General features: G+C 29.1%; 1 protein-coding gene across 1 annotated transcript in view; it reads right to left on the minus strand.

The window, feature by feature from the left end:
• The window catches only part of LOC111629506, a 47174-nt gene extending 22210 nt beyond the window's left edge, over positions 1-24964 (minus strand). Inside the window, exons 1-3 of the mRNA XM_023373423.1 lie at positions 24872-24964; positions 11609-11714; positions 4511-4581 (exon numbers count right to left, since the gene is read on the minus strand). Of these exons, the coding sequence (XP_023229191.1) occupies positions 4511-4581; positions 11609-11714; positions 24872-24924 (230 nt within the window). The 5' untranslated portion in view covers positions 24925-24964. The remainder of the gene's footprint in view (positions 1-4510; positions 4582-11608; positions 11715-24871) is intronic.
• Positions 24965-25689: the final 725 nt, after the last annotated feature.

A 25689-nucleotide genomic window follows, 5' to 3' on the forward strand; every position in this document is an offset into this window, starting at 1 on the left:
CTAATAATAACTCTGTTAAGTATTAGCCCTGTTTTATATTACACAAGATTTTTAGTTGGCTTCTCCACTATTGCTTAAGATAGTCAAAAAATCTAGTGATTTGTATGATTTATAGTTTTTTAATGTTTCATTTTTTCTTTGCTACGAGGGTCGTCCCAGAAGTACCCAACCTGACATATAAATTATGGTACTTGTTTGAAAAAGACAACTGTGTTCGAAAGTATCAACCTTATAAAGCTTAAGTTTGAAGACACTATGTTGTTTAATATTTTTTTGGCAGCCATCAATAGTGAACAATCTCAGTGAATTTGAAAACATGGAAAAAATTGGTCATCGTTATGTGATACAATACTTTCATTTGAAAAGTTTCAGTCCAACCAATATTAAAGCTGAGCTAGATTCTACTCTGGGGGAGTCTGCTCCCTTGTTTACAACAATAAAATATTGGGTGGCAGAGTTTAAACGAGGCCGTACGAGAACAACACAAGATGAACATCACAGTGGGCGACCAAGTAAGGCGACCATGCCAGAAATTATGAAAAACAAATCCACAAAATGGTATTAGATGATCGTCAACTCAAAGTGTGAGAGCTAGCAGACATGGTAGGCATTTCAAAAAGTGCTGTACATCACATTTTGACTGAAAATTTGGACATGAGAAAGCTGTGCACAAGATGGGTGATGCGTTTGCTCACAATGGGACATAAACAGCATCGTGAGGATGTTTAAATTGAGTGTTTGGCAATGTTTCACCACAACAAAGCTGAGTTTTTGCATCGATTCATAACCATGGATGAACCATAAGTCCATCATTTCACACCTGAGATGAAAGAACAGTTGAAACAATGGACTGAAAGGGGAGAATCAGCTCCAAAGAATGCAAAAACAGTTCCATCTGCTGGCAAGATCATGGCGTCAGTTTTTTGGGATGCACATGGAATAATTTTCATTGATTATCTTCAAAAACAATCAACGATGAGTATTATGCAAACTTTTTGTAGCACTTGAGTGATGAAATCAAGAAAAACAGCCATATTTGGTGAAAAAGAAAGTGTTGTTTCATCAAGACAACACACCAGTTCATACATCCATTATTGCAATTGCCAAAATCAATGAGTTAAGGTTCAAATTGCTTCCTTATGCACCCTATTCACCAGATTTAGCCCCATAGGATTATTTTCTCTTTCCAAATTTGAAAAAATGGCTTGGTGGTAAAAGATTTGCCAACAATGAAGAGGTGGAATCTACTGTTGATGGCTATTTTGAGAAGCTTGACAATTCTCACTATAAACAGGGGATCAAAGCTATTGAACAGCAATGGGAAAAGTATATTGAGCTAAAAGGAGACTATGTTGAAAAATAAAGATATGTTTTCCCAAATTTTTTGTGTCTTCTTTGTTAGGTTGGGTACTTCTGGGACTACCCTCATATTTTATTTTCATTTACTCCTACTTACCTTCTTATAATGTGTTAAGAACTGAAGGAACTTCTGTACACCTACACAGTTGTTTGTTATATCATTATATATACTTTATTATTAATACATTGAAACAGAAAATAAAATGATATACAGTAAGTATAATGATTTCAACATGTTTTTGTTTTTCTTCTATTAAAATTTTAAATTGTTTGCTCTAATAGTTTTTTTTTTTTGTTTACTATGATGCAATGCTGTCTTAATCCAAAGTATTTAGTTAAATCTTATATCTTATTGAAATTCCAAAATGTTATTGTTACAAAATTATAATTTATAATGAGATTCAGAATTGAGAAAAAATGTATTTGGCTCTTGAATTAATATTGTAGCATTGTATGATTTCTCCATGCTTAAAATAAACATTTTTTATATTTAATATAATTAAAAATACATTATATAATTAAAAAAATTTTAACTAAACTATTTATTATGAATGATGCAATATAATCAACAAATCCATGCAATATGTTAAAATTTAAGTTTAAAGATGCTTATAAATAATATTGTTGCATATTTTGTAAAGAATTCAATAAACATCAATAAAAAATATTTACAATCTTCTTTTGCATTAACATCAGCTTACAAGATATTTTGTAAGCAGATGCTAAACCAAGAAAATATATATATTATTCAATATTTCCTATATTATCATCTGCCCAAAATAGTATTGAGAATAAATCTCATTAAAATTCTATTCAATTCCTAAAAAGCACAAAACAATATAATTTTGTTTATAAATTCATAAGGTTTACTAATCAGTATTGCTAATCATCTCTACTTATGTTCCTGATATTAAGATCTGTTCTTTTTTTAAATTTATGTTCCATTCTCTCTCTCTCATTTTTATTTAAAGAGAGAGGAGGGAATATTAGAGCACTGTAAAATAAACTGAAACTGACATATCAAGAAAATTCTGATAAACCAACACATTGGTCTGGCTATTATCTGTAGATAATCAAGAAAAAAATTAAACATCAGTTTGTGAAACAAACTGATTCCAATATGTCAGGAACATTCTCATACACTAATATATTCATCTCTAAAATGAAACAATTTTTTATAATCATCAAGTATGCAATTTATATTTAAGAAATTTATTTCCAACCATTTATTCCATAGTTCAAAATTAGTGGGCAACAAAGTCCAATCATCTAGACCAGCGATTCCCAACCTGTGGTACGTGTACTCCTAGGGGTACACGATAGGTTGCTTAGGGGTACAGAAAAAAGTTAGTTATTATGGCAGAAAAAATAATATATTATGTATCACAAACTAATAGTATTAAAAAATTATTACGTAAAATATTTCCTTGCAACAATCACAACTTTATTATACATTTTTTCATTTAGTTTTTTTTTCTTTAATTTAAAGTTACAATATGTAAAATTAACAATACGGATACTCACTAAATTTCTTAAATGAGGGGTACAATCTAGAGATATGACATGTCACGGGGTACGCTAATGAAAAAAGGTTGGGAGCCACTGATCTAGACAACCAAAATTTACTTTGGACTAATGAATGTACTTTCAAACTGGTCTGGCAGGCTACTTTATTAGTTTTTCAATTTTTCTTAGCTTTTTTTTGAACTTTGTGCATATTTTAATCCATTTGGTACTTTTAGTAAGAAGTAATAATAATGTTAATAGTAAAACAATCAAAAGTCAATTTAAGACATCAAACTCCATCACAACAAATCCAACATGGTCACCATGGAATATAGAAACAGAAAGCATTGAAATGAGAAAATAAAAAAATTAAACATTGATTGGCAACTGAAGAAAAATATCAATAATTTATAAAGTAATAGTTACCTGTATGAATTGCAGAACACTGTTAAATTAAATGAAAGTCCTTAAAAACTTAATGAATACGAGACAATAAAATTATTTATTTACTCTCCTTTGCATTTAAATTATAAATTTGATTCAAACCAAAATAAAAGATTTTCTAAAACTTGTTACTAAATTAAAATGCATTTTTAAGATTAATATTTTTTAGTATTAGGTCCAAATTAATTTTGTTTTTGGTTTTACACAAAATAAAAAATACTGCATAAGAAAAGGTTCATTTTTGTCAGGACTGATAATTTTTCCAAATTAGACAAGTTCTCCTTTTATTTGTGTTCCAAATTGAGCAAGATTTATTGTATTTTCAATATATAAAATCTTATCTTAATAAATAATTACTTTGTTTAATGATTAACAGTTGCTAACACCTAATTAATGAACTCTTTAATTCATTAATCATCCATTTATATTTTTATTTTACTTCTATGAAGTACTGAGAAGTAAATTTCATTCACTATAAAATTAGTTATTAGTTTTGTATCTATTAAAAATATTTTAGCATGTAATTCTTAATGTGATTTTTAATAGTAATTTGTCTGTAACAAATGATTATTTTTTAATAGTTTTTTTTTTAATCACAGAATTTTTTCTTGTTTGAGTTTTTAAATATAATTTTACATTGTTAAAAAACTTTTTGATGAATTTTGAACACATCCAATGAAAATTTATACTCTGTTTATAATAGATGCCCACTTATATAAATATCTGCAAAATTTTGAACATCTACAGGTGATGTTCAAAATTTTTTGTGTGTAGATCTAATAAATGGCTATATAGTTTGCAGACAATAAAAAAGCTTTATTTTTTTATATTACCTGATAGTATGTAAAAAAATATGCACTCTGCAGTATGGACAACTAGTTTCATTACAGGACAACCAGAAATAAAGAGCTGATTGCCCTCTGGACAACTAGCAAGTTATCTTAATTTCTAATCCTGCATTCTAACAAAAAAAATAAGCAGCATTTGAGAATTTTATATATTTATACAGTCAATGACTTTGCCAATGTTATTATTAAATAAATAATTTAATATAAAGATTAAGTAAGATGTTTTCTTACATCTTACTCTCTTCTTTTATGCCTTTTTTTATTTAGTTACCTTATCAATACCATATTTACTGAATTAATTTAATAAATTATAATTAGAAATTTCATAAAAATTTAAAACAACAATTATAAACCTTTGTTTAGAACTCTCTTCTCTTTCTAAAACTGTTATCCATGCATGAACAAAGCCTTGATAAAATCCAAGCTATAATATAAAATAAACATAAATTTATAAATACTTATATATTAGAGAATGTATAATTAGGATAAGCTACTCAAAATGTTAATGTTATTTTATATTTAAAATTAAAACAACAGAACTATATATTTTTTTCTTTTCCACAATATATAAAATAATTAATATGTTATTTATAGATATCTGATAATTGATTAGCTGTCATAATTAGGGATATATCCATAAGTTTTAATGATCAACAGTCCAGCTTATTTATTGGTTCTAATATTCAGATATTTTATTAAAAATTAAAAATTACATTTTATTTCTTTACTAATGTGATGAAATACTGAATTCTTAATTCAGTTGTAACTCAAGTTTTAAAAAGCCCAAAAATGCTTTATTTAATATCTTAAGTACTGAATAACATTTTTGAATAAAGAAAGGATCAGTTATCTCAATACACTTACCAAATTTAAAAACCTTATTCAAATAAATTTTTTGATATAATATTGATGGCAAGTTTTGTTGGAAATGTTCTAAATATACATTTTTCTAGTATACTGTATTGCAAAAATACAATGCTAACACTTTGATTAAACTTTGACACTTCACTATTAAAAATATTTCATTTTTTCAGAGTTTAGAATTTTTTGTAATGTATTTGACATCAATTAATTATAACAACACACCTAAATTTTTACAGAGTATAAAATTCAGATGTGTTGTTATAATTAATTGCAATTGCTGAGAGAAAGGTGGATAGTATTTGACATCATCTTTCAATTGTATCATTTTACTTTTTATAAACCATCTGTTTCTATTCACTATTTGGAATGCCTCATGAATATCAAATAAATATACTCGTCACTAATGATTTCACATGCAATTACTTACAATGGCATAGGAAGCTTTGTTTTGCAGATGGTATAATGAATTTGAATTAGTGTAATACTGTTGTTAAAAGTAGTGTGACCATCATAGCCAGAGATGCATTTTATCTTGTGTATATGTTAGAATAAATTAAAGAACCTAACAGTATAAACTTACAAAGATAAACATTTTTTATGGCACTTGTGACAAAGGTCAAAATCAGGATCTTGCATTTCCAAATATTTGAAAATGACTGACTTTAAACTAGGATTTCTCAAATGGGGTCCCAGAATCCTGGTTGTTTTTTTAACTGAAAAATTCTCATTCCAAGGAAATCCCACAAATTTCTTAAAAGTTTACTTTTTTCTTATTGTGTGTTAAGGTTGAGAAAATTTTGCAAATAGAAACTATAACTAACTCATAAACTGTCAGAATACATTTGTATTTTTAATTTTAAACCTACTTACTAGTTTTTTAAATTTTGCTCGTTATGACATGCCACAAATGGTCAATAATCAATATGTAGCTTATTTGTGGCAGGACTCTGAAAATTCTTTGTCAGAACCTGTAATATCTGGCATAACTGTGCTTATGCTGTCTTAATTTTTTACCATGCCCAGTACCTTCAATTACTGCGTAATGCCAAGTTCTGCAAATTGGGCAAGGGTACAAATGAGTACGAAGTCTGCAAGTACGAAGTTTTTCTTCATAAACCCAATTATTAAAGACAAACAAACTGCCTAATTATTGGGCTATAAGCTTGATGTTTCTATTAAGGCAGCTGAGATAGACAAATCAACAATACTACAGACCAAAAGTAGTACTACAATCTCAAAAACAAACTAGAAATCTTCCAGGCTATAGGTGAAAAAACACACATTTGTCTTCTCTTAAATGCATTAAACATGATTCAACTCACATCAATTGAATTGGAAAGGGTATATAAGGATACAATTTAGTAATGAATAGTCCTCCATAGTAAGACTTTTCATTACTAAAATAAGAATCAGATTGAGTGATAGGAGTATTGACCATCTTTACTTTATAAAATCTTATAAAAATTTACAATAATATTTTGTATTATGTTTTATTTAAAAATGAAACTTACCTTTTAAGTTAGAAGTTTGATTTAAGTTCATTTTTTAAAAATTTTCAACTCAATTCAAAGCATTTTTTTTTGTTGTAAGCAGTTTCCAGCAAACTTTAATAAATTTTTTCTATTTGTGAAAATTTCTATGTAATTCAAAGGTAATTTTTAATATATATCTTACACAGCATTATTAATATGATTTTGGAGGTTGCAGAACATATTAAATTACTTTAAAAAATGAAAAATAATTATATCATTTGATTTCAAGATATTTTGTATATCTGAAAAATAATTAATTCTATCCTGGGAAACAGTTCACTTTTTTCCCCAAATCCCAGGACAAGCAAAACACCGGAAAATGAGAAACCTACTTTAAACTTTGTTAATAAGCCATTAAAAGATAGTGAAATTATATCTGATTTAGAAATATTTATTTTACTTCACTACTATTATTTTCTTATTATTAAATTGAATAAAATTAAAATTTCTTAGACATGTAAAAATATGTACCTTAAATTTTTTTGACATGTAAAATATGTACTGTACTTTAAACTCATAAAACATATATTACATTTTTTTCTTGTTTGAACATGTGATGCTAATGGTTACAAAGTCAACCATTTGAAATGTTATGATCTGAAGATGAACTAATTGTGTGATAACAGTAATAGGAAGTCTATATTTAAACTTTTCTCTCAAGCAATTAATGTTAACTTTTACATTAAGTAGAGTAGTTATATTAAAAATAGGCAGATGGCACTTAAATTATACTCAACCTTACAGATGTCAAAGTATTCCATGAGGAATTTATTATTGAACATTGACATGACATAGGGTCAAACATTTTACATTAGACTTTTCTGTTAACCTACTTGATGTCTTTTTCCAAATGTACCATTTTATTTATTTTTGTAAGAAGTCTGTTTCTACTGACACATTTCATTTTAATAAGCAAGGCTAATATAGTTTTATTGCAACAGATATGCTTACATATAAAGTTTTATTAAAAATACTTCTCATCAATCTATATTTCTATAGAAATATGACCTTATAACATATGGATCAGATATTTCAACAACATATATAGCATAGTTAATAATTATCTTATCATTTATAATATAATCAAGTATTTATTATGCATGATATGAGTTTGTTAATACATACCAATTTACACAAAAATTTAATAAATAGGCAAGTTTCATTAATTTTTTTTATATTAAAAATGGACTCTCTTGTAAAAAACATAAAATAAATTTTCTTATTAAATCTTAAACAAACAGTNCATAAGAGTCCTTCTGGGGATAAAATAGATATTAATTTATAATTAAGAAAGTAAATCAGCTCTTTCAATTCCATACTTAATCATACACATTTATATTTAAAAGGCCAAAAAAACTAGTCCTTTGCAAGGCATCACTTCTGTTTATTGTTTATCAAAATCTTGTGTGTTCTTCAGAACTAATACCAGAATTAAAAAACATCTGAAACTGTAATACATATCATGTTATATCAGTGTTTCCCAATCTTTTTTGTGCTATGCCCCACCTAAGCCTTTCTAAAATTCTTATGCCCCCCTAACACATACAGCGACTATACGGTTAACTTAAACTCTGGACGAGTCCATTTTCGAATTGCCTCCCTGTGGGCATTGGGAAACACTGTTATATCATATTAAAATAAATCTAAGTTTTTAAAAAAAATATTAACATGGTATAAACAATTTAACATTTATAACATCAAATTTTTGGATATGTCTACATGTTAAAAAACTGATGTAGCAGCTTATTCAGAAGCATGCTCTAACTGAAAAAACTAAAAAGTCAATGTCATAACTGGAAAGGAACAAAATAATGATATGGAGTTGAAGCAAACAAGCTTTTAAAATATTTACCAACAGTTTATATCTGACCCTTATAATGTAAGTTTTCAGCTCCCTGTCACAGAAAAAATTGAGATAATTAAAATATTAAATAATGTAATAAAAAATTTTCTATCTTAAAACAAAAAATTTTAAGTAAAGACTCTTAATTTAAGATCATTTTAATTTTTAATTTAATATCAATGTAATTTCTTTTACAGTTTGTTTTCATTCAATTTCTTCTTGATATTTATGACTTCAAAATCTTAAAACTCCAGCTAACTTATTTAGTTTAAACATATCAAGTATCTTTAAAATATCTTCCTCTTCAGGAATATGTACAGTACATTAGAATCATTTAAAAAATGCAGAAAAAAAAACAATTTAAAACAAAGAATATTACAACAAATAACCAAATATTCTATAATTTTAAATTGTGTAACATTATTTTAAAATGTGTGCTTTTTCTGCATTCTTTTAATGATTTTAATATATTTATATTCATGAAGAAGACATAGATGATTGAAAATGTTTGAAATAAATAAGTTAGTTGGAGTTTTATGGTTTTTAAGTTAATTTATGGACTTATACAAATATCAATTATTTAACTGGAGAAACAATCAACTTCTGTAGAACACCCAAATTTCAGCAGTAATGTGAAATAATAATACTAAAACAAAAATTTTCAGAGATCTTATGCCTCCTTCAGCTTCTGAAGTCTTTCAAATGTAGAATAAAGTTTGTGATAAACATATGATTATACTTGTAGTGAATGTTTTTAATTTCTAAAAATAGAACATTGTTCTAATTGAAAGCCTTCAGAACCTGAAGATGGAGGCATAAGATCTCCAAAAACATTTATTCTAGTATTAATATTTCATATTACTGCTGGAGTTTGGGTTTGTACTTAAGTTATGACAAACTGTTGCAAATGAAACAATCATTAAAAAGTTGTTAAATAAGACCAGTTTTCTATATGAAGTAGTATTTTTAATTATGACACACTAATAAATAATCCAAAATTTTATTCTAAGGTATATTTTATTGTAAAAATATTTATCTTAGGATTTACTTATTACTTCTTTTGAGTGTAGAAAAGAAGTAAAGGATAACTATATATATATATATATATATATATAGAGACAAANAACAAACTAGAAATCTTCCAGGCTATAGGTGAAAAAACACACATCTGTCTTCTCTTAAATGCATTAAACACGATACAATTGCAGAAAAAGAACAATTCAAACAGGAATTTATAAATTATTTCCTGCTTATATTTTCTGCATAAACAATCAGTCAAATTAAATTCTGTAATAAGTTTATAACAAAATTAAAAATAATTTAGTTTTAGCATGAAAACTATCTCTCTTACTTTCAATTCTTGATGTAATTTGATTCAAATTTCCTATGCAGCAACTTATTTTCTAATGCTATTATGTTTATTTCTTGATTTCAAGCCCAAAATCATTGTGTAATAAATAAAAAAACTTATAATGAGTGAAAATCAAGTTTCTATATATTCTTTCTTGAAAGCTTTTAATAGAAACATAATTACAGTTTACTATGATCAAAACTATATTAAATCTTATTTGACAATCAGAAAAAATTTTCACATTGATTTTAGTATTTTATGCATTATATAATAATCAATTGTAATTATTCAGTCAATCCAAATCTGTCTATGTCTGCATATATAAAATCCAAAATATGTATTATATCAGTAAACAACTGAATGATATAAATGCCAATATGTTATTGACTCAACAAAGGAAACAAAGAATGGTATAAAAAATTATTTCTGACATTGCTTCCAGTTTCTGTATTTTATTACATTAAACAGTTAAAATTTCAATATACTCTGCAATTAATTTATTAGAAGTAATATTTTATAAACCTCACTTTCTAGAAATCCTCATAAACTAAATTTTTATTAGAATCTGGTGTAAGGAACCAAGTCCGAGCATTATTTTTATTTACTTTAATTTTGCTTTTTATTATACTTTTGTTTGAGGCTTATGTTTTGTTAGGACGAAGGTTTCATCACCATTCATCTTAGAAACTTAAAAATAGAGAAGAAACCAACTCACCAATGAGAGAGAAGCACCGTAGAAAAAACTCGCGCACACTTGCGCTCCCAAGCAGAAAAAAGTAGGTCCGCACCGAGAAAAGGGGGGAGACCCACAAGCACAAATTAGGGACTTGCTAAACTTTAAAGAATAAAAAACATCCCCAAAATTGTCAAAAAGAATAATGTAAAAGGTTAGCGAGTATTGTCGGAAAAATAGGCTGCCAGACAAATAGAAAAAGTTTATTGTTAGCAAATAAGTATGTAAATGAGGGGAGTGATCGCATTCAGAATTGTGATGTCACCTCACAGTATAAAGACTGAACCTCAAGTGAAGACGGTCGAGGTGAGCTTCTTATAGCAACGAGCTTGGTGAGCTTCGTAGCAGTGAACGAGAGAGGTGTCCTATAGGATCAAATAGTTCCAAGGCGATTTTGAAGTTATTCGATTTGTGGATCGAAGATTAGAGAAAGTCTTGAGAGTTGAAAAAAAGGGTTCCTAGTATATTGAGGTGACGATTAGGATCTTTAATTCATAAGAATTATTGTACATAAGTTAAATCTTTGAATTTTTGTTGAATTCCAAAGGGAAATAGAATTAAGTTAGAAAATAGATTGATTTGAGTTTTGTCGGGTTGATTCTTATTGACTTTCATTGAATAAATTGTTACTTGATTTTACTAAATATTGTATATAGTTTATTACTAGAACTTTTATTAAATATTTGATTTGTTATTGACAAACTTGGTCATTATTTAATTCAGTGCATGCTTAAAGTCCAGGCCTGGCACACTAACACGAATCTGCATAAAGTACCCGTTAGGGAATGGCTATTTCCGGCACACAGTCGTGTCGATAATCGTTGGAAAAGTCAAAAATAATATAGTACTTTACACTGGTATTTGGAATTTAATTTTAAATGTTAAAGAAACATTCTTCATTCAAATCCATTTATGTTCATTATTTTTCAAAATGGATATTCAATGTTGTTGAGATATGCGAGTTTTGAGAAACAATTATTCTCAGTTAATAAATAACTTCTCTAGCTTATTTAATATTGCTTTTTATCTTATTCTTATTAGAATCAAATTTTTCAAAATTATTCTTGATTTATAATGTTATACATAATGATTATAGAATTAAAAACAAATTAATGTAGTAATACTTACTTCAGATGCAATCTGTGCTCCTCTTTGTAATCCATAACTGTAACCATCTCTCCAACCAGCTTCTTCTCCAAGACTAAAGCCACGTGTAAATCCCATTTGTCTATATCTATCAATATAAAAAATTTGCTTATTTTATTCATGTATATGCATATTAAATATTAAACATTACTTTTACAAACAGATTTGTAAATTTCAATCTAGCCTATACAAGAATATACTAGGACATCATACGACTTTCTTGTATCACGACAGAAAGAAGAAATCCTTACACTTGTCAGTTTTCTATAAATTTATTAGTTAATCCTTGTAACAATTTTGGAATTTTGGCACTCCATCATCTTGGTGCTCTGGGCACATACTCCCTCTGACCCTGCATTTCCATGACCTGGCTTGTACCTGCTAGCCACAGAGAGATGATCCTTGCACTAGGCAGAGACAATCCTTAACTTGCAAACATGGAGAGGCAATCGAAGAACAATCCTGTGTTTTGTTCATTTTTTGCACCTATATTCTGTTAGGCTCATGCAATTGTTTTTTATTTTTCTCTTTTAAATTCCATTAAGCACATTCAACTGCATCAGGGAGCATGGACATTGTCACTTTGATTCCGCTGTATATCGAAAACGAAACCATGAATCCCTATTTTTTTTTACATTTAAATGAACCTTCATTACATTTTTGGTTTCCTCATTGCATTTAATGGAAAATGGCAAAGTTTTATCAAAACTGGCCATCAAATTTTAAGAACAAACTTAATTCTATAAGCCCATAGAAGATGTGCTAGCAACCTCGGGACATTTCCTGACTAAGTCACAAGATTCATTCAATATTGCTTGTTGCAATATTCTTCTGCTACAACCTTGCATCTCAAAAATAAAGCAATGGACTCCCATCTTTTATTATATTTTTGGATTCCTCATCTCAACTAATGGAAAATGGCAAAGTTTAATCAAAGTCAATCAAATTTTGAGAATTGAGTAGGCTGATTAAATTGCAGCTAAAAAATATAATTTATCAGATCTAACAAAACTAGTTGCTAAATATCAAAGGAAACATTCTTTCCAGTATAATAAAATAACGTTGTAATTTGATTGATTTACAACAAGGGTTTCTCAAAACGGATCCTGATTGTTTTTTAATCTGGGAAATCCTGCAAATTTCTTAAAAGTTTACTTTTTTCTTATTGTTTCTTAAAGTTGAGAAAATTTTGCAAATAGAAACTATAACTCATAAACTGTCAGAATACATTTGTATTTTTAATTCTAAACCTACTTATTAGTTTTTTTAATTTTTGCTCGTTATGACATGCCACAAATGGTCAATAATCAATATGTAGCTTATTTGTGGCAGGACTCTGAAAATTCTTTGTCAGAACCTGTAATATCTGGCATAACTGTGCTTATGCTGTCTTAATTTTTTACCATGCCCAGTACCTTCAATTACTGTGTAATGCCAAGTTCTGCAAATTGGGCAAGGGTACAAATGAGTACGAAGTCTGCAAGTACGAAGTTTTTCTTCATAAACCCAATTATTAAAGACAAACAAACTGCCTAATTATTGGGCTATAAGCTTGATGTTTCTATTAAGGCAGCTGAGATAGACAAATCAACAATACTACAGACCAAAAGTAGTACTACAATCTCAAAAACAAACTAGAAATCTTCCAGGCTATAGGTGAAAAAACACACATTTGTCTTCTCTTAAATGCATTAAACATGATTCAACTCACATCAATTGAATTGGAAAGGGTATATAAGGATACAATTTAGTAATGAATAGTCCTCCATAGTAAGACTTTTCATTACTAAAATAAGAATCAGATTGAGTGATAGGAGTATTGACCATCTTTACTTTATAAAATCTTATAAAAATTTACAATAATATTTTGTATTATGTTTTATTTAAAAATGAAACTTACCTTTTAAGTTAGAAGTTTGATTTAAGTTCATTTTTTAAAAATTTTCAACTCAATTCAAAGCATTTTTTTTTGTTGTAAGCAGTTTCCAGCAAACTTTAATAAATTTTTTCTATTTGTGAAAATTTCTATGTAATTCAAAGGTAATTTTTAATATATATCTTACACAGCATTATTAATATGATTTTGGAGGTTGCAGAACATATTAAATTACTTTAAAAAATGAAAAATAATTATATCATTTGATTTCAAGATATTTTGTATATCTGAAAAATAATTAATTCTATCCTGGGAAACAGTTCACTTTTTTCCCCAAATCCCAGGACAAGCAAAACACCGGAAAATGAGAAACCTACTTTAAACTTTGTTAATAAGCCATTAAAAGATAGTGAAATTATATCTGATTTAGAAATATTTATTTTACTTCACTACTATTATTTTCTTATTATTAAATTGAATAAAATTAAAATTTCTTAGACATGTAAAAATATGTACCTTAAATTTTTTTGACATGTAAAATATGTACTGTACTTTAAACTCATAAAACATATATTACATTTTTTTCTTGTTTGAACATGTGATGCTAATGGTTACAAAGTCAACCATTTGAAATGTTATGATCTGAAGATGAACTAATTGTGTGATAACAGTAATAGGAAGTCTATATTTAAACTTTTCTCTCAAGCAATTAATGTTAACTTTTACATTAAGTAGAGTAGTTATATTAAAAATAGGCAGATGGCACTTAAATTATACTCAACCTTACAGATGTCAAAGTATTCCATGAGGAATTTATTATTGAACATTGACATGACATAGGGTCAAACATTTTACATTAGACTTTTCTGTTAACCTACTTGATGTCTTTTTCCAAATGTACCATTTTATTTATTTTTGTAAGAAGTCTGTTTCTACTGACACATTTCATTTTAATAAGCAAGGCTAATATAGTTTTATTGCAACAGATATGCTTACATATAAAGTTTTATTAAAAATACTTCTCATCAATCTATATTTCTATAGAAATATGACCTTATAACATATGGATCAGATATTTCAACAACATATATAGCATAGTTAATAATTATCTTATCATTTATAATATAATCAAGTATTTATTATGCATGATATGAGTTTGTTAATACATACCAATTTACACAAANAATCCTGGGACAAGCAAAAAACTGGGAAATGTAAAACCCTACTTACAACCAAGAACTATTTTGATTTACAAAGCAATAAAACAAATAGCAGCTCATTGGCAATAGTAGTAGTTAGTGTGGGCTGCACTGACAATCCATTCTGAACTTGTAAGATAACACCTTCTTCTCAAATTATACACAAAACAGATGTTAACATGTGTTAAGTTGAAATAATTTACTGAGAATTTCTGAAATTTATGTTTATTTTTGTGTTTTTGAATCAAATCACAATAAAATAGATATAAAAAAGTATTTTCAACATTACGCAAGTATTTTACATTGTTAGAAAGAAGACAAGATAAAATTAAACATATAATTGTAGTTTTTGACGTAATGCTGACAGTTTCACAATTTTAGAATACAAACTGATATCTATGAGAAGTCATGCAACATAATTCATTCATTTTTTTCAAGCGTCCTCTAGAGAGGAATGTATAACCCTCACTTGAATCATCATGCTGGTTTTTACCATATGGAAATATCTGATTTCATGGTTTTACTGGATAGATCAACATGCCAGACAATCTGTGAAAATAGTGTTTCTACATTGCAGAACTCTTTTCCCAGTGGCACTCTGGGTAAAACACACCCATATATTAAGTCAACATTTCACTAATTTAATATCTTATATTGGTTTTAATGTTATTACCATCAACAATCCTCTATCTTTGTTTAAATTGTAAGAGAAAAACACACAGTAGACCCCCATAACACGGTAGATACATTCCATGTTATATGAATTCCATATTGTACAAGTCACTTAAATACATGAGCCAATCACAGCCCTGCAGGTGTGCAGTTTAGGGGCTATGGCTGTTTGAAAGGTTTTCTTCCATAAAATTAATCAATTCTAGACTAATTTGACTCAACATCCCCAAAACACACATAATTTTTTCGGAATAATCCATATAAACTACACTATAAACAAAAAGTTGTAGGAATACTTAACAAGTGCACACCACTCGTTATTGACTTGTTAAGACGCCATTGCTTAAGCTTGTTTTCGTTGCGTAACAGCTCATTGGACGACGGTCATGTGTTTCCTGATAAGTTATTCTTTCTGCAAAAAATTCACTGAACTTTGGAGACATCATTAATAGAAACATAATTTTTATGGCAGTTGAATAACAAATGTTTTTTAGTAGGTCCACTGCATGTTTAAACTCAACGGTTTGTGCAATGTCCACTATTGGTCCAGATTTGACCAATCCTTTGAGCAAACAATACATACAAGTACTGTACAGTACAGTATTTTCTAAGGAAACACTCGTACTTATTCTTTTTTAACTCCATTTCCAATAACCCAGCATTTTCACAAACTCGGCCACCCTTCGGTCCACATTAGGCCGAGTTTTCTAATGTATTTTAAAAATCATATTATTATTTTCCAACTATCAACATTTTCTTGAAATTAATTATTGCCTCTTGAAATATATCATTTATTTACCCTATCTACTAGTATATGTATAGTGTTATATATCATCTGGTTCATCCTACAGTTAAATTTTACTAAAGAACAAATTATCTTAAAAGTTTGAGGGGACCATTAATGGTTCCTCTAGATAGTCGAAGTCAGTTAGATCGCTCAATCTGATCACATCCACAAACAGGATTGTCTTGGCGTCGAGTTATATATTCTGGAATTGAAGGAAGGATCCAAATGTCGTTATTACTTGTTTATTTACTGATAATTACAACTCTATGTACAGAAGGTTATAACAACGCCGATCATGTAGACAAAGGTCAGAGCACTGAAGACGAACGTCCAAAACAAAGCACGTTGAGTCGAAAAGTGGTCAACCTCGACCTCTGACGTCACGCCAGTTGGGGACGGTGGTCAGGCGCAGGTTGCCGCCCGCCGCAAGTTCTTCAAGGAATGTGCACAAGTATTGATTTATTTTAATTCAATAATTTATGTATACATTTTCAAATTCAAGATATTGCATTTATACATGTTTTTATTTTTTTATAGATAAGATAAAACAAACATTCTAATTTTTACAACATTTTGTAAATTTTGATTTTGCCATTTCCTATAGACAGAAACTGTTTTTGATATGCATTTTACTTGCATAGANAGTATTGATTTATTTTAATTCAATAATTTATGTATATGTTACAGTCAAAACCCGTTTTTAGTTAGAACGCGTTTTAACTAGTTGAAACTAGTTTATACTGAATGTGTTTGTTAAAACCCGTTTTGTCTAGTTAAAACTAGTTTAAACTAGACAAAACGGGTTTTAACAAAGACATTCAGTATAAACTAGTTTCAACTAGTTAAAACGCGTTCTAACTAAAAACGGGTTTTGACTGTAACATATACATTTTCAAATTCAAGATATTGCATTTATACATGTTTTTATTTTTTTATAGATAAGATAAAACAAACATTCTAATTTTTACAACATTTTGTAAATTTTGATTTTGCCATTTCCTATAGACAGAAACTGTTTTTGATATGCATTTTACTTGCATAGATAACACACATTTCAACTTTTCCTGTCTTCAGAAGATACACACACTATATCTGGCTTTCTTTTCTGAATGGAAACATTCTTGTTTTTGGACATCTTGTTAAATAAATAACTTAAACAATGACTTTAGGGGTGTCAATTTCTCTCCTTGTAAATGATGTAGGTTCAGGATGACCTTACAATGTTGGTATTTTGCTGTTTACCTTCCAGTATAGGTGGTCAAAAACACAAACTTCTTTCCTATTTTTATAGATTATCAATGTAACTATAGAAATATTTTCATTTCCTATATATCCTTCATCACTTGAGACTTTGTCAGAAGAGGAACCTGAAGAAAGTTCATCTGCATCATCCATCTCTTTATCAGATGAGTTGTAATTGCTGACATCACCTTCAACCTCTGTGTGAACTTTGTTTTAAAATCTGATAAGAGTTCTGTATTTAATAGGACTCTGTGCATTTTTGTAATAGACACAGTATCAGTGCTTATAATTTATGTCATTATATAATATTTCTTTAGAGTGAGTGATAACTTTCTAACGAACAAACTATTTCCTAAGAAAAAAATTATACCTAACAAATTTCTGAAAACAAGAAAAAGTTTAGTCATGCAGTGTTAACAATGTTTCCTAACAGTCAAAAAAATCATAAATTAATTGAATCCTAATACCCCGTTCGCACCGAACATTTCAATCTAGATTGTGACTAAGGTCGGAGAGAGTTCCGTGGTGCGAACGCTCTCGACCGTTTCAATCTCGACTGAAACAAGGTTCTATCGCGATCGACTGGAGAGAGTTCTTGAAACTAGATCCAGTCACAAGAGAGATCCCACAATCTCACGCACGCGAGAAAATACAAGATCGCTGCGGAACACGTGTCGGGCTATCAACAGAGAAATAAAAAAGACAGCTGGAGAGATGACGACATCTGTCAATTATTAGATGTACAGCAAGAAAAAGTATTTATTTCTAACCAAAACTTCCGTTTTGTTTGTTGGTGTTTGTGACTTACCGCGTAGTTATGTCAGTCTTATTATCGCGTGTAATAGCCGGGTTCTTCTCGAGCTGATTGCCTGTGCGAACAGCACGACTTTCGAGATCGAAGTGAGTCGTGGATTGTGTGCGAACGTAGTATTATACTATGTTCGCACACAATCCACAACTCACTTAGATCTCAATTTACCCACAATCTTGTTTGTGACTGTCGCTAGTCGAACGTCGTGCTGTTCGCACAGGCAATCTGCTCGAGAAGAATCTGGCTATTACACGCGATCATAAAACTGACGTAACTACGAAAGAAATTATTACTATCTTGTAAGAAATTTAACCATTTTATTTCATATTTTCGTCCACCTACGACTTCGACCGATTGAAATGAGCACAGAATAGTGTTACCATCCATCCGGATAGTCAGGGAATTGACTCGCCATCTGGGGATATCATGTGCAACCTGTTGACCTTTTTTTTTTTTGTTTTTTTTTTTGTTTCTACGATTTATTTGTATATATATACACCTCCAATATCCAATACAGCTAGGTCACTTGCGTTACTCCTATCCAAGTCTCCCTAGTCGCTACCTGTAACTGATTTAGAAACAGCATGCACTGTACATTATTCTTCGCATTGCAAAATGACATATGCATGCGTCAGGAACTTCTATTCGAACAAACCTCACCTGCCATCTGGGTCAGCGATTTTAATAAGGTGGCAACACTAGCATGGATATTTTCATTACTTATTCTGTGACAAAACTGAATTTTAGTCTTTTAAATTGAGATACTTAAATAAGGGGGGGGCGAAATTTTCCTTCGCCCCGGGCAGCTGACACCCACACTACGCCACTACTTGTGAGTGTGATTGTCATCCTTTATGGAAAAGAACCAAGAATCCATAAACTTATTTCAAACAAGCAGCAACAAGCTTCACACTAATTTGCTATAATCAAATTCGGATAAACGACCCATTAGAGCGTCGTTTATCCGAAGGAATTCCAGTCGACAAATTTAAATTTTTGCCAGTGCTGTGGCGCTGTAATCTTTGGCTATGTCTTGGGCTACTCAAATATTTTACGTTTTTGATACTAAATTAACTTCAGAAGTATAATTTTTTATTGTTTTTATATTTTTCAATATATTTATTTTGTTTGTACAAAATTAAAAAATAATTTTTAACGATACAATAGTCTTCGTTAGGCTTAACATCGAAGAAAATTCAACGCGAAGCGACACGCAACGGAGAAAAATTTCAACACGGGATAAATTAATATATTTTTTCGTACATAATTGGTTATCTGAACAACCCCAGTCCCCAATTGATTCGTATAAACGACGCTCTACTGTAATTTCATATTAATAAAGTAAAATGGAGCATTTATGATCATTATTTTATGGATGTTTGTATCATTTAAAAAAATTCATGATGGTGGTCTGCTGGATTCAACACTGTGAGTTTAGTGGCACATGAGGTCAGAAAGATTGACAACTGTTGATTTAGATGATTCAAAATTTTTCTCTGGTAAAGATAAGCTTGGCACTTGGAAGCAGTATCCCAAGATTTTTACCTGTATTATTATTTTCTTAATTTTGCTTCAAAATCTACATTTTTACTTGGCACAATTTTTTTTACATCTCAGATGTTTTTCTTTGGATATCAATTGTTTTTTGTTTAATAATTGTATTATTACGTAAATATATTATATTGGCGACTTCTGTGGTGGTTACTAAGCGTCAACAGAACATGCTGCTGACTGAATGTGTCACCGACCAACATGCTGCCAATCAAACATCACTGACCAATGCTTTTGATACACTGTTTAGAAAAATTGTTAAAGGTTTTAACTTGCATAAATTTGAGCTTTTGTTATTCTGAGTAACATTTTAAATAAAATTCATTTCTTTCAATGCAGTTTTATTCTTAGAAGCATAAAATTAAGCTAGAAAACAGAAATATCTATATTGAGAAACCCTTTTGAACTTTGACCTCTCGACTTTGAAGTTTTGTGAGCATGTTGCTGATCACAAGGAAGGCTTAAGTTTAAAATTGAGTTTTCTAGACCCAGTAGATTTTCTCTCTGACATGTGAGTGTCTGCAGTGCCAGATGAAGAAAAGGAAGAAAATATGGTGTTTTGATAATTTTGCACTTTTCAGTGCTTATGTTTTGGCAACTGCTTTACAGAAAATTTTGCACACTACCTAAGAAAATAATTACCTTTCAAATGAGATATTCAAAATTACTGTAGATGTTTGGGGGGAGAAATTGATCCCTAAATTTGGCAACTCTGATTCCTGTATATATAGTTGGTCAGTGACTTTTCTACTTGGCAGGGAGTCTTTGCTGTGACTCTTGATCAGTCAGTTATTAACACCTGATGATAATTAAATAAAAATTGTTACTTATGAAGCCTATGGCTTTTCTATATTTAGATCATAGTATATCTTGGTCAGTTTGGAATGTCAATAAAATGAAAACTTGTCTACTTCAGAAAAATTATCAGTCCTGGCAAAAGTGAGCCTTTTCTTGTATTCTTCATTTTACTTTGTATAAAAACAAAATTAATTTAATATCACAAAATATTAATAGTAAAGGTATATTTTTAATTTAGTAACATGTTTTAGAAAATACTTTATTCCAGTATGAATTAAATTTATAATTTAAATGCAATGTAGAGTAATAAAATTAATCTTCTAACTACCATCCAGATCTAATGGACTTGATGTCACTGTTACATATGATGTTATTCTTTAAAGTTTCATCCAATTCTTCAAAATTTATGATTTTTTAAATCTAAGTAATATGGATATTTTTGGAATAAAATCAATATCTTGAATAATAGGCATAATGTAACCCAATATAACTTTAGTTGCCATTTGGGTCCATTGGACCCACTATAATATGTAATGGAAAAAAGTGGAAAAGTTTTTTAGTTCATATTGTTATACCCCGTTCGCACCGAGCATTTCGATCTAGATTGTGACTAAGGTCGGAGAGAGTTCCGTGGTGTGAATGCTCTCGACCGTTTCAATCTCGACTGAAACGAGGTTCTATCGCGATCGAATAGAGAGAGTTCTTGAAACTAGATCAAGTCATAAGAGAGATCCCACAATCCCACGCGTGCGATCTGTCTATTATTAGATATACAGCAAGAAAAAGTATTTATTTCTAACCAAAACTTCCATATTGTTTGTTGGTTTTGAGCTACAGAAATTACCATTATTTTAATGAGATTGCAAATATTGCAATAATGTTGTAATAATAATGCAATAATTGTATGAACAATATAGTTAAATTTTAAATATGACATAATAGAGGTTGCAGCCGATGTTTTCAACATGAAAACATGAACATTGGGCGTTCAAGCACCGCCTTCCTGTAAGCCTAGAAGTTTGACAATGGCATTTGGAACGTCAGTGGAATCATGCTCGACATTCCAAATGCTATCGTCAAACTTCTAGGCTTACAGGAAGGCAGAACTGGATGTGAATTCAATTTGCACATTGAAAACTTTGGCCACAACATCTCTATTGTTTCTCAAATATTATATATTGTAAATAAATATATAAAATATTTGTAACATTAATGAAAGAAATGTGTTATGTAAGTTTCATATTGACATCCTATTGTTTTACACTCAATTGTCACTCACTTGAAAAGCAAACATTTTCATCTTTAGCCTGAGGATGTTTATTTAAACTGGATGACAACATTTACTTTTCAAGTGAGTGGTTACATTTGCTGGTTTTTAGGTTATCGAGTTAGGTGTTCTTAGTTTGATATTAACCAGTATCTAGCAGTATCCTTATTTTTCCTTATTGACAACCTACAAAATATAGACAAGAGACAAAAGCAGAAGGCAAAGACAATAAGAGCATTAGCCTAATCTTCCAAATTATTCAAAGGACTCAGGTCAGATCTTGAGAAATTTGAATGGTCTAGCCCAATTTTTCAATGTCTTGCTATCCTACTATAGGTCTGGTTAAACCCATAATTGCCCTGTTGTAAAATCCTTCTTAGTGTTAAAAGAATGAAAAAATATAGTGCTGTATGTAGCTTTCCTATATACATTTTACAATTTACATGCTTAGATCTTTTCCCTATTCTAGGTTCTCAAAAGCAAGTCTTCTCCAATTCATCCTCTCTCTGAACACATTGTCTAACAACAGCCAACAAAGATCTGCCATATAAAGGTAAAATGTAAAATCCAAGAAATCCCATGAGAGATTGCTTCAGAAGTCTGATCTGTTTAAAAAAAAAGACAGTAGACATCTAAAGGAAAGCTGAGGGATGCCACTAGGTATCAATAATGTATAAACTCAGAAGAACAAATCTATCTGAGCAAAGATTTGTACATTCAGAAATAATATGCAAAGAATTTGCAAAAGCAGTGAAAGGCTAAGGAGGAAAGTTTCAGTCAGCATAGGTGTTTACAAAAGTGATAAAGCCAGTCAAACACCAGTCATAAAGTGATATGATTCTTGTCAAAAGCCAAGAAATCCTTAGTTTTCAGAGAGCATGCTAAGCAAAAAAGTCTTGGTCTGCTTTAAACCAGGAGTTAACTTCCATTGCTTAGAACAATTAGTCCAGTTTATTACACAGAATAAGAAAGCTAAGTCAGCTGAATCAACATTTTAATCGAGATAAACAATGCTTGACAAAAACAATACTTAGTGACAATTCACAGAAAAATTATTTAGTCCAATAAAATAAAATCAGAAAGGTTGACAACAGAAACAAGATATGATTTTTTTTGTTTTAGCAGCTTGCTGTACAGTACTTTCTACAGTATTGTGTAAGTTATATGCCATCTTATGATACATTATGAAAGTTAATTTAGTTAATTCAATTTAGCATAATTTTACATTGCTTGTATTTTTGCTTTTGGATGTTTTGGATGTTACTTGTTTTTAAATTTTGTCCATTTATTTTTTCTTTTTCGAATATTTATATTCTTAGAGTTCAAATATTTTGAATCATGTTCTAGGTTAAAGTGACTTTAGAATGCCAATGTGAACATACGTTCAATTTTAAAATCTATCTTATGAGATCTGAAGCTAAGACATGAAGACTTAAAAAAACATTTTATCTCTATTAACATACTGACACTTTAACTGATTTAGTAGCAAACACACTAGACACTTTTATGAACTAGTATTTGTAGTAGTATGTAAAAGTGTGTATATTCTACTTATATTTTTGTAATTTATATAACAGATATTGGGAGACACACAAATAAGGCAAAATCTTACTTTTTGTAAACATGTTCAATATGCAATTTAGCAATATATATAAAAGGACCTCATCAAACCGATAGCAAGTTAGGGCCCACCAACAGCTAGTTCTGTTCCCCGAACACTAGCAGTTTGGTCGTGGATTTGCACCTCACTGGGACAGGCCAGCCACGTAGTTTTACCAGGTTTTATCCACATCTCTAATGCCTAAATAGGGGTCAGTTACCCCTAAAAGATCTCCCAAAAGGCATTTTCCCATCTCTTTGCAAGTAATTTCATACAGTCGAGCAAAAAAGCTTTGGCCAGCTCTTTGGAGGATAAGCAATTATACAATAACCTCTGTATTAACCCCAATACAAGACAGAGAGAGATAGCAAGGTAGCCTTCACTTTGGCCAGTTAGTCTAAAGTCAAAAATAAAAATGACTTTCTTCACTTCTAGTAGAAATATTGAAATGTTTTCAACCTACGTAATCAGTTTTCATCAGGCCACAACTTAAGATTCTAATATAAATTCTTATGAAATGTTCATATGTAGTATATTCAAGGATTTGAACGTATCATCATACATGTTTCTGCAATAGTATTTAGAAACATTCAAATTCTGCAATATAAAGTAACACAGGGTTTCTGTAATTAAAACTATAATTTGAACATTTAATTCAATATCGGGGCAAAAATAAAAATACTAGAAGACACTTGGATCCAAAGTTATATTAATAAGTATAATTAAAATTTTAGAAAAAGTAAAATATTTTCTCATATTCCAGAAGAAATTGTGCATATTATAAAGTAACAAAATAAATAATTTATATTTTGACAAATAAATCAATATTGGAAAAATTTAAATATACTAATTCTGAGCATACACAAATATTTCATTAAAACGAAATTTTCAGCTTATATTTCCTTTTTTTACGATTATCGCCGAATATAAACAATAATCCACATCATACATAAAGCGCTTTTCAATTTTCATACATAAATATTGAAATAATAAATTATCAATATGTAATTATTTACTAGATTTGCAATATTCCCAATAAATAAATATAAAAATCAAAAATTTTAATTACTTATAATTTTCATCAAAATTATTTATATCGATACACATGAATTTTTTTGTATATATCTGTATTTTTTTTTTTAATCTCCGTGATTTTCTCGATAATCAATCATCGATAACATTTAAATGGTGGAAAAATATTTTAAAAAAGTAAAAATTAAATGAAACGCAAGAAATGGTTAGAGTGCACAATTAATATCGACGTATAAAAATCAAAAGTTAGAAAACTAATCCCATTACACGAATATCATAATAAAAAAAAAACAAAAAAATCTTAACTTGCATGGCGAATTTAAATAGAAATCGATAAGTTTTACTTTCTAATATATTCATTTATTTGTTAAATTTAATGAAGTTTGCAAAATTTTTTCGGAATCCGTTACCTATTTTCTGTAAATGCAACATCGTTTAACACATCGTTGAAATCTTTCGCCATTTTTCGGCTCCCGTTTGTGACTGTTGTCAAACCTACTAAAACACCCCCCCAAAAAAAAATTACTGACGTCACGAAATTGCTGAAATTTAACTTTAAATTTAAAAATAATTTAAATAACAATTTTAGCCTTTATTACTTTGAATATTAGTAAATTGATTAATAATATCTAATATAGTTGTTATTTTATTAATAATGAAAAAAATACCAGATATACATATTTTTTTTTAAAACTTTAAGTGATCATATACATATATAATAATAATTAACTACCTTTAAAATGTATTATTAATTTCGAATAAGTAATTTTACAGTTTATTTTTGCGTTTAGTGATAAATTTGATCGCTAGAGCACCGATTTGTGCATTAATGAATTGCGAAGTGCTTTTACTAGTTATTTGGTCAATTTAAATTTACTTTAATTATATTTAACTTAACGACAATAATTAACGATTATGATTAATTTATAAGTTTATAAAATTTGAAGCAACGATTTTTAAGTGACACATTTGAGGATAATAATTTGAATTTAAAGTTTGTTTCAATTTACTCATTATGTCTTGACAATTGCTAAAGTCCGAGGTTGACAAAAATTGTCGTCAAAGGTAAAATGTAGTTAAATGTAAGACATTTAACATAAACAATCACAATTCATATATTTTATATACAATATATACACTTGAAAGACCATGCTAAATATTACAGTCAAAATAATCTTTTTCTCGGTGTGTAATATTTAAAATGATTTAAGTTTACTAATTTACGTAA

The sequence above is a fragment of the Centruroides sculpturatus genome, unplaced genomic scaffold (genome assembly GCF_000671375.1).
Source record: "Centruroides sculpturatus isolate CEXI.00-Female unplaced genomic scaffold, Cexi_2.0 scaffold364, whole genome shotgun sequence".
NCBI classification, from domain to species: Eukaryota; Metazoa; Arthropoda; class Arachnida; order Scorpiones; family Buthidae; genus Centruroides; species Centruroides sculpturatus.